Source organism: Dipodomys merriami, unplaced genomic scaffold (assembly GCF_024711535.1).
Source record: "Dipodomys merriami isolate MVZ:Mamm:240054 unplaced genomic scaffold, mDipMer1.0.p SCAF_5, whole genome shotgun sequence".
Classification (NCBI taxonomy): Eukaryota; Metazoa; Chordata; class Mammalia; order Rodentia; family Heteromyidae; genus Dipodomys; species Dipodomys merriami.
The window spans coordinates 7,341,904-7,362,321 of NW_027206068.1; the positions used below are offsets into that span (position 1 = coordinate 7,341,904).

Consider the following 20,418-nt stretch of genomic DNA (forward strand, 5'->3'; position numbering starts at 1 on the left):
GACAAATGCCTAAAGCCACAAAACTGTGAAACCTGGGTGTAATTTTTTTTAAAAAAAAAACAACAACAACAAACTTGAAAAGCTTTTGTAGGCATTAAAGAAAAATTTTCAAAAAATATTAAAAAGACAAAATGGATAGATACTTAGAAAAAAGAAAAAACTAAAGAAAATGCACAAAAAGTGGGAAGGAATATAAATATGCAGTAGAATTTTTAAAAATGAATACAGTTTACTAGAAGGCTAAATAAGGCAGTGAGGTACAATGCAAAAGATTGACCCATTGTCACCTATACATTGTCTAACTATGATAATAGAGATTCTGATCAAAAAGACTGGAAACCTTAGCTCCACAATCTATTTTTGTGTCAAACTGTTTCTCAAATAGATTGTTCTGTCTACACAAGGGAGAAGGGAAATGAAGTTGTATAAAATGAAGAACAATTTAAAATGATAGTATGTAATTTCATTTCCCTTTTTTGGAATTGCTTTTTGTATTCCCATATTAACTATAGCAATGTCAAAAGAAGACAAATGGCACTGAATCACTTACAACCACAAAAGAATTCTGCTTATTTGCTGTATCCTTTAGGTAATTCTAGTGGAATTTGACTTTAAATTAGTCATGCGAGCAAATCTTGACATTTTTGCCTTTTAGAAAACCCATAAAGAAACTTGGACTCTTCCAGGAAAAATTATTAGTCTGTGTGCAAGGACGTTAACCACTGCCAAACTCCAATTCACTGCCCTAATAACAGCATCTAGTAAATTTGATCTGCTATTAGCAGTAGTTTGTGGATTCTGAATTCTTTACGTATCCCCTTTTCATGATTTTTGAGCTGTAGTTAGTGATTATAACTGTTGCTCGGTTATGCTCAGTGCCAGGCATGTACTTATGATTAAGATTGATGAAGTTTCTGCAATATGCATTGTCCTACAGAAAGATACACAAAGAATAATTATGCAAGAATACTTTACAAAGTATATTTAAAGAGTGTATTACATACAGCAGCCCCACTCCCAGCTCTGCTTTTTCTTCTTTTGATTTCAATTACCCATGGTCAATCATGGTCTGAAAATGTTAACTAGGAAAGTGTAGAGATAAAAAATTCTTAAATTTGAAATAACTCATATTATAATACATCAATATTGTTCTATTGTTTAATTTTATTATTAGCTGTTGTTAATCTTTTCCTGTGTCTAGTTGGTAAGTTAAAATTTGTCACAGGTACACACGATACATATACAAACTCTCTGCTGTTTCAGGCATCCACAGAATGTTTTGGCATATATCCTTTGGAGACAAGATGAGATTACTGTACTATAGACAAAATAAATATGATAATATGACAGAGTGTCCAAATATCCCAATTTGCATGGGATATTATTGGGTCTGAAGCCTAGTTATGCAGAGAATCTGGGGTATGTGCAAGATATATATTGATCTGACACCTGCTAAAGATAGAAGAGAAAGGGTGGGAAAAAGAAGCCCTTGTTTATGAAGTGAGGTGCTACTGGATGGTCTCTTTGGAATGTTAAGCTCATCTGACTTGTGGGCTATCAATCAACAAACACCAGGTGGACAAATGGACAGACATGTTGGGAGCCCAGCAGAGAAATCCTAACTAGAGAAACAGATTAAAAAAATCAATATTCTGCACAGAGCCTTGCAGATCATCCAGGCATACATTTGGTAATTAATCCATGCTCATGAGGTAAGTGATAGATAATTGACAAAAGGGCAAGTGAGAATTCTGCATATTGGAAATTGTTTTGAATGTCTTGGCAAGGAGCACTTAAGAAATGTTTGTAGACTGCCAGGTGTTAGAGCAGCTCCATAAATATTAATTTACAGTGATGAATCTCAAGAAAGCAATGAACTGTTATTTCCATGGCTGACCCCACCTGGTTTAATTGGAGCTAGGGTCATTGTTCAGCTGCTTGCACCTTCTGTTCCTCATTCTCTGTATCTTTTTGCCTGGTGGTTTAATTTCTGATCAGGGCATCTTACTCTCTTCTTTATTACTGCCACTTTACTATCACATTCAAAAAACATTATCATCCCTCAGATGTCCCCAGTAACTGTCTCAGAGTCTATTCTTCACAGTTTCTAAATCCTCCCTGAATCATATACATCAATTGAATATCCATGATGTGGGAGGCCTTAATACATTGATAGCAACCTTGCAAAGCAGATGTTTATGCTCAGATTCAACCTTCTTCCCTCTGGGAGAATAAGTGGCTCTAAGTCACACCACCAGAAGGCGATAGGGCAAGAGGTCACCATCAGTCCAAGATGACCTTGCAGCTGACCTCCCTTCCTTCCTGGGAATACTACGTCTTTGAGTTTTGCTTGTAGAGTTAGTCTGTACCTTTGTGTCAACTAGCTCCTCAGTGGAGTCTATTAGGTGATTGGTATTTGTGTTTTGCAATCAGTTATTCAATTAAGTTGGCCTGTGGCTTTAGCTGAGAGTAACCTTGTTTCCTATCTCTTGTCACTGCAAAATTCACTTGGAGCACTAGCATGGTCACTGATCCTGTGAACTTGAGGATTCTACCCTTGGAGGCCTACAATCTAGGAAGGTGCAAGCCATGACAGGGACAACACTGCATGAGGATGCTGCAGTCACCCAGCCTGAATGCCCCAGACGATGTGGAGTCATAGGAGCTAAGAGAAGAGTGGAGCCAGAAAAAATCATTTTTAAAAATCGTAATTTAATAGTATACCAATGGCTCATACCTGGAATCCTAGCTACTCGGGAAGCTGAGATCTGAAGACCATGGTTCAAAGCTTACCCAGGCAGGAAAATTTGTGAGATTCTTATCTCCAATTAACCAGCAAAAAGCCAGTAGAGGTGTGCCTTAAGTGGTAGAGGGCCAACCTTGAGCAGACAGTGCCCAGGCCCTGAGTTCAAGGCCTGATCACTGGCACTCAAACAAAAGGAATCATAATTCACTGTTCAAAAGAGTAGCATATTGCTTTGTGTAAGTCCTAATAAAGCATTAATCTATCTGCCCACATGTTTGAATGGGAAAGCTTTCTGTCCTCATTAAGTCTGAACCCTGAGCAGGCTGGTGTGTTAGGCATTTGCCTAAATGCCATCTGCAACTGGAGCAGTGCTTTCCCCAGAATCCAAGAGGAGGTAGCAGCTCTGCTGGCAGATGGCCAAGTCCTAGGGGGCACAGCAATTTAAGCAGGAATCACTTGCAGTTAACATCACGGTGGAGAACAACGTGAACCCAGGCTGCACTTGCTGGCACTTCTCTAAGCTGCACCTGTTCCTCCGGCAAAGTTGACCCTTTGTCACCTGACACCTGCCTGGCTGGATGGACCTGATGCTTCCTGCTGAGGAAGTGGAGCCCATGAATATTCTGTTCATATAAGGTTTTGTGAAAGAAACGGGAGACGGAGTTTCTAGAGGTCAACTACCTATGGATCAAGCATCAACCATGCATCACTTCTTAATGTGTCAAATTGGTAAAGGTAGAAAGGTTAAAAGCTTGGTTGCTTTGTTTAAAAGACAGACAAAGGGGAGGAAAAGCTGTACATGCAGCATGTTATTTGATGATAACAGAGAATGATGGCCATGCAGAGTTAAATACATGATAGACCTTCATCCCTGGATGTCTAAAGCGCTTCACTTGACCCTAAGGAAGGGTTTCTATGAAGAGAATCTTAATCAATCCATCCACTCTGCTACTATTACAAAGGACAAAGAGTTTGAGGAACAAAAAGATTCAACGAGATTCTTTCTACACACATACTCTTCTCTCCCTCCCCCAGACTCCCTTCCTTCCTCCCCTCCCCAACCCTCACAGAAATAAAACCTTAAGTATACATTCATTTACATTTCAGTTTTGTTTTCTTTTATTATGACATTCAAAATGACAATGGCCAAGTTGTTTGCTACATTTCTAACATCTAAATCCAGGTGTGAGGAAGCCTGGCCATCAGCCAAATAAAGCCCACAAAAATCATTTAGTACCTGGAAAGAGACTTACATATGGTTCTTATATGCTTCTCATTGTTTGCCTATGGCTGTAGGCCTGTATTGATGATTTTGCATAACCCATGTTTGAGGTTATAAACATCCAAATGGCCCTTGGCAAAGAAAAAGTTACCCTACCTCTGAATGATAAAACAAAGCAACCATTCCATCAAAGTTAGCAAAATAGATGAACAAATGAAGGACTGTTGGTTGTTTCCTTGGATTGCAAGCTCTGGAGCTTAAACTTGCCTAGAGAACTTTTGTTAATACCTCTACATAGAGTTCCTAGTTACACTCTTTTTACAAATACTCATTTCCTTGAGAGACCTGAAATCTCATATCCTTATGTGTATTGATAATTTTTCTGGTGGAAACACTAAATAAAAAGTAAGAGTGAAAAATCTTTTAGTAACTTCTTTTGTCAGTCTCACTGGAAAAAAAAACCTTATTTCAGATAAATACATATATTTAGCCTATTTTAATTATTTGAAAAAAATGAGTTAATGTCAAGATAAAACTACCAAATAAATTGGAACTTATTCTGTTCTTTTAACATAATCACTAAGTATCTATTCCTCTTCAGTGATAATCCAGGTATGAAAAGGTCCAGTCTACTCTGAATTAAAATTACTTGATGAAAGACAGCATGGTACTGGCACAAAAACAGACCCGAAGACCAATGGAATAGAATAGAAGATCCAGAGATAAATCCACAGGCCTACAGCCAGCTGATATTTGACAAAGGAGCCAAAGACATACAATGGAAGAAACACAGCCTCTTCAACCACTGGTGCTGGGAAAACTGGGCGGCCACATGCAGAAAACTAAAAGTGGAGCCCAGCCTATTACCATGCACCAACATCAACTCAAAATGGATTAAAGACCTTAACATTAAACCTGAATCTCTGAAACTACTGCAGGACAGAGTAGGAGAGACACTTGAACTAATAGGCACAGGAAGGAACTTCCTGAACAGAGTCCCAGGGTCACAACAAATTGGAGAGAAACTTGACAAATGGGACTACCATAAAATAAAAAGCTTCTGCACAGCTAAAGCTATCACAACCAAGCTAGAAAGACAACCAACTATTGGGAAAAAAATATTTACCAGAAATATATCAGACAAGGGGTTAACATCCTGTATATACAGGGAACTCAAGAAACTAATCCCTCCCAAACCTAACAAACCAATTACTAAATGGGCAAAGGAAACTAAAGAGAGACTTCTCAGAAGAGAAAAAAATGGCAAAGAAACACATTGGGAAATGTTCACCATCCCTGGTTGTGAAGGAAATGCAAATAAAGACAACCCTGAGACACCACCTTACCCCAGTCAGAATGGCCCACATCCTCAAGTCAGCCAACGACAAATGCTGGAGGGGATGTGGAGAAAGAGGAACCTTATTACACTGCTGGTGGGAATGTACACTTACACAACCACTTTGGAAAGCAGTCTGGAGGGTCCTCAGAAAGCTAAATATTGACCTCCCTTATGACCCAGTCATACCAGTTCTAGGCATCTATCTGAACAACAGGAACCAGTATACAAAGATACATGCACCTCCATGTTTATTGCAGCACTGTTCACAATAGTCAGAACATGGAAACAACCCAGATGTCCTACCACAGATGAATGGATCAAAAAATTGTGGTATCTATACACAATGGAATATTATGCAGCCATTAGAAATGACAAAATAATGGCATTTGCAGGGAAATGGATGGAGCTAGAAGAAATCATGTTGAGTGAGGTAAGCCAAGAGCAAAGAGACAAATGGTACATGGTCTCCCTTATAAGTGGATGTTAAATCCACAATGTTAGGTGATATGACAAAATTAACAGAACTTAAAAAACAAAGGACTTCCACTCATCTGGTCGAATCACTACTAAATAACCCCATGCTGCTGATCACATGACCCCATGCTGCTGATCACATGTATGGTATATATGTGTACACCAGAGGGGAACCAGGAAGACAACACAGAACTAGAGGGAATCAGGGAAAAACATGTAATAGTGGGACCCATCAGCTACACTGGACATTGACCAAAATGAACTAAGCAATTTAATGGCAGTGATGGGAGGGGAGGGAACAAGTGGGAAAGAGGGAACAGCTGATGCTATGCAAAACAAAAGAAATGTACATACCACCCAACGTGGAAGAAATAACTCTATCACAAAGCTCATAGAACTCATAAATGTTATAGACTACGATAGATAGTTTGCTCCAGGAAAGTTAGAATGTGTTTGTGACTTTAACTGAGCATCACTATCCCACAATACTGTGAAATTTGGGAAATTATGTAACCACTTAATCACAATTTAAAATTTGAAAAAAATAAAATTACTTGATGAATTTTAGTACCCTTGTAGAAAAGTAAAAGTTTTAGGAACAAAGTTTACTAATCCTATTTTAGAAATAGGTTCAAAATCAGGCTCAGGAAGTACTGATGATTAAGATTAAGTCATAGGAGAGTTGGCGTTGCAGCCTTCCCCTTTGATGGAGCCGAGACTACCCATTCAAAGCTGTCTGCTACTCTATAGTTAATCAAAGTAATAATAAAGAGCAGCAAAGACTCATGGGCATTGGGGTTGAAGGATATGACTGTGGCTATTAAAAAATTGGTCAGAATAATAATAGAAAATGCAGCCTTAGTTTTACCTTTCAGATCTTTCAAACCACCTGGTGGTTTGAGAACTGATTCATGAATGATAACAGGTAAAACTTCTATAGGCTGGTCAGAATTTTTATGAGTGTACCTAAATATATATGCATATCTATAATATTGGACATTTATGTATGTTTTTTGGCAGACCTAGGTATTGAACTAAGACGTATGTTTGCTGGAGAAGCACTCCTACCACTTGAGCCATGTCCATAGTCTTTTTGCTTTTAGCTTATTTTTCAAGTATGAGTCTTTTGCTTTGATCCTTAGATCTTCATCCTGTTACCCCAGGCTCTCCAGTAGCTGGAGCCAAAGGAATGGGCTATCACAATTTGCTGGTCTGTTGTTATCATTGTGTTGTCCTTTTGGGGGTGACCAGGGTTTGAACTCAAGTCCTTGAGGTTGCTAAATAGGTATTCTGCTATTTGAACAATGCCCCTAGGCTTGCTTTTTGCTTCAGTACATTTTTCATATAGGGTCTCACAACGTTTTTGACTAGATTGGCTTAGAACCAATGTCCAACTTGTGTATAAGCCACCATTCCCAGTCCAAGTTGATTAATTTTTACAGATCTCTCTAAGACTAAAAATATAAACATTCCACGAAAGGTATATTATTTTATAAATGTTATGTAAATATGACAAATCATAAACCTTTATTAACTATAGGTGCTGGCAATATGCAAATGCTTATTGTTCTCTGTACTTCATCAGCTAGAAACATTTCATAATCAGGTGCATAAAGAATATAAACAATAATAGTAACAACAGCAAAAAGTGAACAGAATGTACATTTTTTAGAGTTTTCAAAGGCTGTTCAAATTATCTCTGCAATGTTTACAGATGTGAGACTTCTGATTCTATATTAACTTGTCAGCATTTTAAAAATAACATGTCTTTTAAAATACAGATTAAAAAGATGTTAAATTGGGTGACACTCTAACAAACATTAATAGAAATCAACTCCCAGGAAACCTGAAATCCTTCCGATATTATCAACAATGCTGACAATTTATCACATTTGACAAAGTGTGTGGGATGTAGCTGGATACTGACCTCCCGAGGACAAATTATCCTCTTGGGACGAGGTGCCTCTTGCTGCAACTGATACACTGCCAGGGAAAAAAGAGAAAATAAATGAATATTATAATTAGAAAACTGCAACACAGGTGAATGTGTTCAGACAACTAAATATTTCCACTTACAGTCATCTTCAGAACTGCAGCTATAAAGAGAGAGAGAGAGAGAGAGAGAGAGAGAGAGAGAGAGAGAGAGAGAGAGAGAGAGAGAGAGAGAGAGAGAGAGAGGATGGAGGGAAAGAGGGACAGAAGGAAAGAGAAAGAGCACACAGGCACATTTTTTTAAGATTGGCTAAAGCCAGATCATTTATATGGAAATTAGTCATCATGAATATAAACTGGAAAAACTGATTTTTTTATTCTTATAATGTCAATTTAGTTTCATAATTGTTATTGGCATTGTTCATTGTATGACTTTCTTGGAAGACTAGATATAGCTAAAATTCTTTTGACTACCTTAGAGATGCAATTTTACTTGTGAGTATCTGAGTAATAAGACCCTATGATAGAATCCCTGAAATTAATGGTAGTGTCTCTAGATAGGCAGGAAAAGAACAAGGCAGGTATATGCAAAATCGAGGGTTTCTGGGAGCGAATGAAACAGGAAGCACCAAATTGTTCCCCTGCCCCTCACCTCCATCTATTTGGCTACTACTCATCCATTGTCTGTTTTTTTTTAAAATTTACCTTTATTGTCAAAGTGATGGGCAGAGAGGTTACAGTTATACACTTAAGGTAGTGAGTACATTTCTTGTCAAATATTGTTACTCCTCCCTCATTTTTCTCCTACTTTCCCTCCTTCCCAATGCCCCCCACCCCAAGTTGTAAAGTTCATCTCCACCATTGTCATTGTGTGTGTGTGTGTGTGTGTGTGTGTGTGTGTGTGTGTGTGTGTGTGTGTGTGTGTGTGTGTGTGTGTGTGTGTCCTGGGCTTGAACTCAGGAGCATGAGCATTGTCCCTGAACTTCTTTGGCTCAAGGCTAGCACTCTACCACTTTAGTCATGGCCCCACTTCTGGCTTTTTCTGAGTAGTTTGTTAGAGGTAAGAGTCTTACAGATTTTCCTGCTTGGGCTGGCTTCAAATCATGATCTTTTCAGATCTCAGCCTCCTGAGTAGCTAGGATTACAGTTGTGGGCCACCAGTACCCAGCTGTCATTCATTATTTTCCTCAACCCTTTCAGATGGCAAGTCTCTTCTAACCTGCTTTAGTAGGACTGTTATTTGTGGTCATTTTTCAATGTGTGATTCTCTCTCCCTCTCCTTTCTTTCCTCTCTCCCTCCCTCCTTCCCTTCCTCTCTCTCTCTCTCTCTCTCTCTCTCTCTCTCTCTCTCTCTCTTCTCTCTCTCTCTCTCTCTCTCTCTCTCTTTCTCTCTCCCCTTCTCTCTCTGGTGAGTGTTGTTGTTATGGTATCTGGGAAAAAATACAGGGCCTCATACATGCTGGTTAATTACTCTTACCTCTGAACCACACACTCTAGCTCTGATTACTTGTAGGGAAAAGCTACCTATATGCCAATACCCTTGGATTCTGCTTCTATGAAAATAGTTTGAAACAAAACAGTTTGATTATATCTTCAGAATCTTGTAAAGAAAATACCTAATTTTAGAATAGTAAATGAATCAAAAGGTGACAACTAGTGGACCTAAGCTGGGTGCTAATGGCTTATACCTATAATCCTAGCCACTCAGGAGGCTAAAACATGAGGAGCACTGTTTGAAGCCAGCCGGAACAGGAAAGTCCATGAGACTCCTCTCCAGTTATCCACTAAAAAAGTCAGAAGTGGAACTGCTCAAGCAGTAGAACACTACCACTAGAACGTTAGCTTTGAGCCAAATCCTCCCCCCAAAAAAACCTGAGTTCAAGCCCTGGGTCTGGCATAAAAATAAATAAATAAACACATAAAAATCTTTCTATTAAATGGAACAAGATAAGCACAATTTTTATGATTTATTGTTAGACCTAAAAATAACATAAAGGAAGTTTAATTGTGGGCAGACACTTAGAAAGATACGGAAGTGAAGGAATGTATCTTGCTATCATGGCTGTCTGAGGCCTTCAGCTTAGCATGTCATTATCTCGCCTAATTTAAGTGCAGACTCCCCAGGTTAGCATAGTATCTAAGTCTCTTACAGGTGGGCATTGTAATGTGTCACATTTCTAACGTGTGTTGCCCTCATGAAGGATGACACTTTAGGATAATGGTGCACACACAGGAAAGCACAGGAGCATGCAATACAGCCCTTTTGCTCAGAAGAACATAAAAAATGACAGAGGGCTAAAATAAGTGGCCCCTAAACATCTGTCTTCCCTTAGAAAAGGAGCCTGCAGATGTCAATATACCGGTGTATGAAAAATGGGAGGGGGAGAGGACGGAGGGGCTTTTGTGAACAGGAGATGGACCTGGGCAGGGGTTAATTGAGCTTGTATTGTGCATTCCATCGACTTCCAAGGTGTTTCCCTTTCTTAGTTTCCCTCATGTTTGCCTTTTTCCCTCCTGTGCCTGTTTTGCCTATGCCCCATCTGCTTGTCCACTGGTCATAGGACATACATAGGGCTTATCATTAACCCTCTCCAAGTCTCATTCTCTTTCCTGCTTCTAAGGACTCTTTCCTCTGCATCCAACACTTAGTTGAAAAGACTTGCATTGGTGCTCTGAATCCTTCTCTAAGCCCCAAGCTGTATGGCCAACTGCCCAAAGGTTCCTCTATAGTTACTCAAAAGGACCTCAAACAAATCCTTTAGAAGTTGACCTCAGGATCTGTTTGCCCACATCTAGACCTCTTTTAGAATCTTGATTATCAGCAAAGGAGCCACTAATCATTTGATTTTTCTAGCCAGTATTCTAGAATTTTCCTCTGACACTTACATGGTCAACTTGCCATTAGGTGTCTCAATTTGCTCTTTAAAAGGCTCTTACATGTATTCAATAACACCACTAGCTGACTCCAAGCTTGAGATTCTTATATCCTGCCCTGCCTGTTCTCTGCCTTGTAGCAAGGGTGATTGTTTTAAATGTCAACCAATTCATATTTCTCCCTGGCTTCCAGGCTTCTGTGGCCTCACAATGTTGTTAAATAAAGACCAAAGTCTCTTATAATGCCCTAAATAGTCTTACCTTTGGCTACTTCTACACTTAATATTTCACACTCTGTGCTGAACAACTCCTTTCCCAAGTGCACAGAGCTCCATTTAATCTCAGGGCTTTGGATCCCTTTCTCTATGGTATCTTCTTTTCCTCCCTTCCTAACTCTAATGCTCAACCTCTCAGTATCATGAGTTCAATTACCAATTTTGCTCAAAAGTTTGTCTTGACCTTTCTCACACTGCAACACAATACATCACCCTTCTATTATTCTACAATTCTTGCATTTTTCTTCCTACAGATTGTTCTATTATAATTCTGAAGTGATTGGTGTGAGTTATAAAAATTATTTATCTTTCCCAATATATGTAGGGCCCTAATATGAGGAATGGGATCATGTTTTATTTTGCTTAGTTTTGTAGCCTCAGAACTTATTGAAGTGCTGTGGATATTACTACAAATAAAACCATTGCTTCTATTGTAAGAATCATGTCCATTTTCGGGTGAGATTTACAAGTTAGAAGTCCTTTAGGAAGTATATAGTAAATCTGGAGCTGGTGAGGTGCCACCTATTAAGATAATAGGTTACCAATGCCTGTTGGGCTGGAATAGTTAAGTAATTATGTACATCTTCCAGGGGATATCATGCTCTCAACAGTAATTATTCAGACTCTCACACTGCCATAGGATGATATCCAGGAGTTGGTTCAATACAGAAAGCAAGTAAACAGCCTGCAGTTGGCCACATATTTCACATCCATGTATTTCACTAGTCATTGTTTAAAGATATTAGGGAAAAAATCATCTGTACTAACCATGTAGAATTTTTTCTTCTTATTTTTAAACAATAGAACAGTATAACAACTATTTCCATAGCATTTATATTATATTAGATTTGTAAATAATCTCAAAATTATTTAAAGAAGAATGTGTATATAGATAGATGTTGTTGATATACAAAAACTATTTTGTATAAGGAACTTGAGCATCCATAAATTTCGATATCTTCAGGTCATAAGTTCTTGGAACCAATTCCCTATGATACCAAGGGACACTTTTATATACACACACACACATACACACACACATGGGGAAAGAGAGTGTGTGTGTGAGAGAGCATACATTCATTTTGAGTCTGTAAAATAATAACATGTATGTATTCATTTTTGTTTATATCTGTGAAAACTCTCAAAAGAACAATAAAGTAATAAAATCAACTATTTCCAGGGATGAAAAGAAAGAGAAACTAAGAGTAGAAGAGAGTCCTCTATGTATATTTTATTCTACTGCATATGAGCCAAACATATGCATTGCCTATTAAAGTAAAAAGATATTATGAGAGACACCGGGAGAGAAGGATGCTAAGAGGAGAGGAAGCGTGAGGATGAACGGGTAGTGAGGGAGAGACCAATTTCCAGGGGTCTCTCAGGACTGCTTCAGGGAGGCTGCTTGAGTTCCTTTGTTCCTTTTGAGTCATTCCCCATGCTTCTGTGCTGCTTTTTAGCACTAGGTTGCTGCTGTTACAGAATAGAATGGGAACCAAACAAAACAGCAGCTTCTAGAGTTACAGCTTTAGATGCAAGTGGAATTGCAGAATCTATATTCACAGATTCCTTTTCTTCTCATTGTCAATGCCTCTGGAAGCCAACAGTTATATGGGGGCTTGGGTGGGATGGCTTTGTAAACACTATTTTTAATGGAGGAAAAAAACCGAAGTGTCCCTGTTATAAGAAAGGAAGCATTTTTAGCTTAATGCTCCTTTGCAATTCATACCAGCAAATATGTGAGCATCTGCTATATGCAGACACCACAGTCAGCATTAGGTGGAGGCTGCGAGGATGAATTGGGAGAAATGGAATAGAGAAGAAGAGAACAGCATACTCAGTCTAAGTGTCTGTCACATTTCAGGAACAATACTTTATTAAGTCTTCTGAAGAACTCAGAAAAAAACCAACAACTTGGTGGCATCATAGCTCTGGTTTTTCAGATGAGGAAGAAGTGCAGAGAGTATTAACTATTTGTCCCTAGCCTAAACTGTAACCTTTATCTTCCAGAGCCCTAGTTTATTGTTCCTGTGCCTCAGGTTCTTTGCAATTGGAAAGTTAGTCCTATGGCTAATTCACTGCTTTGTTTCCTGTCTCTACTTAAACCCGTTCTCTCCAGGGAAGCCTTCCCCGAGTTTCCTGTATAGAATTCTATCCATCATTCTGCTCCCTTTTCCTGCTGTATTTTTCTTCACAGTACTCATCACTATGAATGACAGCAATAAGTAAAACTATTGATTATTTTTGCATATGACTCCTTTGACTACAGTGTGATTTCTACAAGGCCAGGGACCTTGCTAGTGCAGAGTCTCTAGCACCTGCAATAGTTCTTGACATTTAGTAGATACCTGCTTGCCTCTGGGTTGTGTGTCTGTCTATGTAGGTAATGAGATGGCCACTCACTGGAAGACAAACAAAATAACAAAGCCCGATGGAATGGGCTATATAGCTCATGGCTCATGGCTCACAATCTGTGCCTTTGAGGAGACCCTAATCCTGGGAGGAAGCTATGCTTATAGACACAAAGTCCAGCTGGACATGAGCTTTAACAAGGGAAAAGTAGGTAGCTGCTCAGCCACCTCAGCTGGTCAGAATGGCTGCCTGTGGGGAGGGGAATAGAGCTCTCCTCCAGGAGAGTTTTTATAACTACAGTAGACAGAGGATGGCAGCGGAAGGAAGTGTGGCAGCAGGAAAAGGAAATGATGTGCTGGTGGGAGGCCACAGTGGTAGCTGTGCTGGGGGCATAATGCGTGAGAGGCCACAGGAAGTCAGGCTAAGGAGTAGAGTAAAAGCATTCTTCAGTCTTCTGTGAGGAGGAAGTGGCCTGCCCTCAGGAGTCAGTTTTGGAACAGCACTACAAAGGATGTGGCTACTGGGAACTTAGACGTTATATGCCAGACACCTTATATGACTCTGCTGGCTTAATCTTCCATGGAAACTTATTCTCCTGTACTGATAGAGCAGGGAAGATGGCTGTAGGTGCCATCGCGGTCACAGAAGCCATGGGCCAAAATCAAGATTCAAAGCTTGGATCATCAGACCTCTCACAGCCTAGATGTTTCAGCCTCATCCCTGCTTCTCTAAAGTCGATGGCGGAACGGCTCCAGGTGAACTGCTTGCCCTAGAGCCAAACAGCATCTTTGAGAACTGTCTATGAAATACAGATTCCCAGACTCTATCCTTGGAGATGCCCACTCTGCCACTCCAGCAGGACAACTATATTGTTTTCCAAAGATTCTAATGTACATCCCTAAGTGGGGGGGCACTATCCTCTGTCTTGTGGAAGAAGCCATGGAACAGGAAGACCCTTGTAGACAACAAGGTGAAAGAGAACAACATTTAACTTGTACATGACAGAGATTGTGTGGGTGAAGGCGCTATTCTGGGAGTGCAGATGAGAAGATAGTTGATTGTACAGGAAGACTGACAGGGCTTGACCAACGACAGTGTGAGGGAGGGCACTAAGAGGCAAAGAGATTGAGAAGCCATGGATAAAAATGAAGAATGCAGGCAAGGGAACGCTTCTGGACAGTTCTTTGCTGGGTAAACAGCCTAAATCTCACAGCTCTTTCTTCTGAGTACCCTCTGAACTTTGATAAAGAGAGAGATACACCAACCACGTAACTGGTAAAAGACCACCAGCGATGACTTGGAACAGGAAGCCCAAGAAATCAGGGAAGCCACCTTGCCTGCCTCATCCCTCAGTAGTAGGCATCATTAATTGAGTGTCTGTTTCTCTGTGCTGTTCCAAGAAAGAGAAATTGGCAAATAGGGCTAGAAGCCTGTTTGCCATCTGGGTTGTGTGTCCGTCTGCGCAGATAATGAGATGGCAACCAATTGCAATGGAAGCCAAACAAAATAACAAAGCCCAATTTCCTATCTTAGCTTATAGCAAGAGTTTGCCCATCATGTTCAGAATGAGCTAAAACAAAACAAACACCTGTGTGAGGGGAAAAAAATCTCTGAGGTAAATCTAATGTAACTGAGGCATGTCACATAATCTGAAAATGTCACTTCTTGAATTTTCTTCATTCAACAAACATATTTCAGAAAGAAAACACAGCAGTGGATGTCACTCTTTGGGTGGTTCTGTGAGCAGAGCAATGGCAAAATGAAACAGGCACTCCATGGCTGGCTACAACAACACAGAACATATTTTTGCACGGTAGCAAGCTGTTAGCTGCTGTAGCTGGTAGAGGTTATGGTCATCCAAGAATGTGGAAGTGGAGACTGAGACTGCCAGATTCCCAAGATAGGTTGAGAAATCAAATATGCTTTTTCTTCATTAGGAAAACTTGATCCACCCTCCTCTGCAAACAGAGGCAATCACTCCTGTGGATGACAGAGGAGGGCCATGGCCTGGGTGGTAGTGAATCCCACTCCTGCAGACCACTTCTCTCTACAGAGAGCATGTGGGTCCAGGAGCTGAGTCCAGCCACGTGGCAGTGACACTGAGCCAGTACCACTTTGCTCCCTGTTTATGCCTTTCCATTTCTCAGGGAAAAAAAACCTCACAGGTGTGAGCATGGAATGATAGAACCTTGCGCCAACTCCCCCTTCAGCTCTGTCTTACTAACAGGATGTCATCTTTAAATTCCCTTATCCTATTGCCCAGTCGCATTGTGATAAAGGAAAGGGTTTATGGAGCCTCATACCAGGGATCCAGGCATATATATGCCTTGAAAAAGTAAAACAAAAAACTTTGGTCTGGCTCAAGTGGTAGAGCCATGAGGAAAGAGCCAAGTGAGAACATGAGGCCCCGAGTATAAGCTCCATTACAGCATGCATGCACACATGAACATGCACGTGCACACACATGCACACACACACACACACAGAAACCTCTGAGGGGCTGGAAGTATGGCTCAAATGGTAGAGCACCTAGTAGCAAGCATGAAGCCCTGAGTTTAAACCTAATACCATCAAAAAGAAAACCTTTGGAGTTTGACCAGTCATGATCTCAATTTTCCAATACCAAGATATGGGTCAGATACATTTCACATGGGTGATTCTAATACAGAAAATCTGCAACTCAAGATCTTCAAGGCTCCAAAGTCCTATTTGGAAAAACAGTCACAAGCTATGACCACTTGATCTGCAGCACAGGGAAAGGCTCCTGGGACAGCTGTCAGCCATAGCACATCCGTAGCTGAAATGAATTGACATTCACTCTCTTGAAAAAGAAAATCTTTCAGAGTATACCCATGATGGCTGGCTTTTGAAGCTATATGGTTGGAACAAACAGTTTATACTGTTTTGGCTTAAAGTTCCAGATGTGAGCACTTTTTTTTTTTAGGACATTGAATCATCACTTTCTCGGTGACTTTCTTAACCATAATTTAGGGTTTGGTCTCGAGAGATGAGAATTAGCTGCAGATACAGTGGCATAAGACTATTCGAAGACAATATCTCAGTAATTGATAGCATTAGCTACTATGAAAAAAATGGAAAAGGAAGGAACTGAGGACCATAGTGTGAGATCATAAATCCTTTAGACATCCTACTGGCCTTACAACTCGTAGCAATTGTCTGGCTTAAGGCAGAGACTTCATATTCACCTGTTGAATGATACATACATAATGTGCTCTGCATTATATATAACATTGGAAGAGCTTCTTATCCTAAGTCTGTAGTTGCCTTTCTTATTCCAGTATTACTTAAAAGTCTTTAGTCCCATGAGTTGGATAGACATGATCCTTCCCTGAGTTCCAGCAATAGGTCCTGAGCAGTTTAGTAAAGTTAACAGGTATCAACTCCCTGAGCATGGTAATAGAGTAAGGAAACCCATTTCAGTTAGAGCTGGCACTTAATCTCTGTTGGCTGCTCTTGAAAGAGAAAGCAATAGTCCTGCTGTTGTTGGTACCTATTTGGGAATGGCATAGAAGACATGTTAAGAATAAAGCAGGAGGGCTGGGATTGTGGCTTACTGGTATAATGCTTGCCTAACATGCATGAGGCCCTGGGTTTGCCTCCTTATGACCACATACACAATAACAGGAAAGGCAGAGAAGAAAAAAGAGATATTCACACTGTTGTGGTAAAGTTATTTGAGAGAGAAAATGTCATACCTAAAGCCAGTTCCCTCTAAACTTGCAGATTAAATTAACTGATGTGATTGAATGCACTGTTACTTGTAACAAAATTACTGAAGTTAACAATAAAATTTAAATACAGCTCTTAGAAATAGATTTTGTTTTAGGAATAATGACAGAATTAGGACCAACATTCTTCAAAATACCAAATAAAGCAAAGTAATGGCCAATTATACTTGATAGAAGCGAAAAAATGCCTCTATGCCATAACAATAATCACAAATCATTAATGTTAAGCCAAGTCCTATATGATAATAAAAGTAATTGTGTCCTGGAACTATATTAGTTATACTGTTTCCTGCAATTAAGAAAACAGTGTGTGATGGAAGAATATGGGTTCTATAAATGACATGTTAATGAGTTTAGTATCAACATATAAAACTAATCTCCCCAAAGACATTTTGTCATGTTAGCATTACAAATAGAAGAGCTTTGTGAATCCTAGGATTCAGAATGTATTTATGAGAAGATTATTTAAAACATAACAAATGTGATATTCTGAGGGCTTTGATGGAATTTCTGAAAAAAAAAAAACCTGTTACAGTTTAAGTATCTTTGGGATTTTAGAAGTAGCTCATGAAAATCTGCATATACATATGGACTACATTTTATTCACTGTTGGTTCCTAATATTGAATCTCTTGACATTCAGAAACTATTTACTGAAAGAGCAAATGGATGTTAATCTTGAATATAGATGCTCATCTTGAATAAGACCCTGATAAAAATATTTGAGATACAACCAAACTAGAAAACAAAAAACGAAAACTCCTGGTCTAAGATAAACAAAAGAGAGTTCTTTCTTAGTGGTAATCTGTAGAGCTTTGATCAACATATTGAGATGTTGTAGATAAGACAATGGTCTCATATTTTAAGATTCTCATCTCTTGAGGCCCTTAGTCTGAATAGCTGCTAGTTGTGTGTAATAAAGAAAGGTTTTATAAATGCTGTTAAGGTTGTATTAAATGGCCTAACAATCCCTTTTTCAAGTAAGGTTTTATGATTCTAGAGTAAATTTAAAAGCATAATTTAGATCCAGAAATCAAATTTAACCACAGTACACTGGGGTTAAATTGATACTGTGGACATGTAATTAGCAATGTTCTTTCTAGCTTGCTTAGGAGATAAAAGTGCTTTTAAGAGAGAGATTGAGTGGCCCAAGGTCACTTAGAAAAAAAACCGAGATGAATTTGAGCCAATGCCATCTTTGGCTTCAGTAAAGCTCCCAGCAGTGGCATTTGTTCAACAAATATTTATTGGGTCATTAATGTGTGCAAGGCTGTGTGCAAGGCACAGTAAGTCACGGAATATACAGGACCTCTCACTACAGATATTTTGTTGATTTACTGTCAGAGCACTTCACACTCCATTAAGAAACAAACAAACAAAAACATCCAATTACTAAGTCATTAGCACTGCCTTTTAAAATCAAAATCGAAGATGAGAAGGCAGAACACTAGACTCCAAGGGCCCCCTTAGAGACCCAGCATGATCCTTTATTTCACAGATGGAAGAACAGACTCCTGTAATAAAGGACGAAATGCCTCTGCTGGGCTTCGTGGAGAGACAGGCAATGGATGCTTATGAAGCAGGGAAGGGAAGGAAGAACACTAACTATAGTATAAAACCATTTGGACAAAACCAAGTAACAAGAAAGTGCCTGAGTCGTCACTATTATTTTTTTTTAACTCAGAAGTGTTTTTATTTTTTTTCCTCAAGGCTGGCTCTTGCTCTATCATTTGAACCACAGCTCCACTTGAGCCACAATTCCACTTATGGCTCTTTTTTAAAAACCTTTTTTATTGTAAAAATAGTGTACAGAGGGATTACGGTTACATGAGCAAGGTAATGAGTACATTTTTTTATCGAGCATTGTTGTCTCCTCCTTTGTTTTTCCCCTACCATCCCTTCCTTCCCCACCTCTCCAACTCTTCCCCCCTCCCTGGCAAAGTTGTAAAGTTCGTTTTCAACATAGTGTCTTGTCCATCTCATTGTTACAATGGGTCAATATTTTTTTTTAAATCATAGGAAGGGTATGCCTTAAAAAAACACAGTGTTCAAAAAGAAATGTGCTCATGATGTGACTTATGTAACTGTAACACTTTTGTGTAACACTTTTACAAAAAAAGAAGCAGACAGAGGTCAACGTTGGGAAGCAGGGTGGGAGAGCTAGAATGCGAGGTGTGTGGATTATGGGGAAGTTGTATTCTCAGCCATATATGTATTTCTTTAATTTTTTTCCTGTGCTAGTCTTGGGGCTTGAACTCAGGGTTTGGGTGCTGTCCATGAGCTTTTTGTTCTTCTACCACTTGAGCCACAGCTCCATTTCTGGCTTTTGGGGAATTACCTGAAGATAAAAGTCTCATGGACTTTCCTGCCTGGGCTGGCTTCAAACTGTGACACTCAGATCACAGCCTCCTGAGTAGCTAGGATTACAGACATGCAACACTAGTGCCTAGCTAATGCTCATTTTATGAATATAGCTTTGAACTGCCTTTATAACCAATATGATCAGATTTATGTATGTACCGTATGTATATATGTGGATATTACATATATACAGACAAGCATTATTTAAAGAAAGCCTATATTCTAAGAAACACCATTTGTCAACAGGTATATGTATTGCTAGGTGACTTCAGAGTTGTGCAAACATCACAGAATGTACTTAACACATTTTGATGGTAAAGCTTACTACATACCTACCCAGATCTTGTGGTTTATATGACCATATGCCTGATCCATTGTTGGTTAAAGTCATCATTCAACACATGACTACAAATTGCAGATAGCTAGACAGACAGATAGTAGAAAGGTAGATGATAGAGAGATAGATAAACACATTGATAGATACCTATATGAATGTTTAAATAGATAGAAAAAAGTCTTAGAGGCCAGAAAGCTGTGAGTCAGACTTTTCTTTGGATTCCATGAGCCACTTTTTGTGAAGCTTTTGCCAAATTATCTTGCCTTCCTGAGCCATGGTTTTGTCTATGTAAGTTGGAGATGACATTGGTGTCCATCTAGTAGGACTGTGGTGAGAATCTGAGATGCAGTGGCTTAGTCCAGTGATGGGATAAGGCAGATTCTCAGAGGACAGTAACAACAGTTGCAGCGTCAACAGTGCTGAGCATAATGATTCTTCTTGATGCCTAGCAATGGACCCTGGATGAGCCATTGCCCCTCTGATGCTTGGTGTGGTGGGTCACCATCCTACAACAGTCCTCCCTCTCTTGATGGAGAAGTAGTGCACCACACATACAATACCAAAAAGAGAGAGAGAGAGCGAGTGAGGGGATGGCTGTTGCCTTCCTTTATGAGAGCTGTACTGTGAGGCTCATGCTCAGACATGAATCTGCTTCACAGGACTCACCTTTAGAGACCAAATACTCTCTGTTCATTTTCAGATCATATGATGTTATGTGATACTAACACAACATAGTGTGACACTGCATAATAATATAGCCT

General features: G+C 39.5%; 1 protein-coding gene across 1 annotated transcript in view; it reads right to left on the reverse strand.

Moving 5' to 3' along the window:
* Chn2 (chimerin 2) overlaps positions 1–20,418 on the reverse strand; it is a 336,451-nt gene that overhangs the window by 151,266 nt on the left and 164,767 nt on the right. Inside the window, exon 3 of the mRNA XM_069996025.1 lies at positions 7,709–7,764. Within this exon, the coding sequence (XP_069852126.1) occupies positions 7,709–7,764 (56 nt within the window). The remainder of the gene's footprint in view (positions 1–7,708; positions 7,765–20,418) is intronic.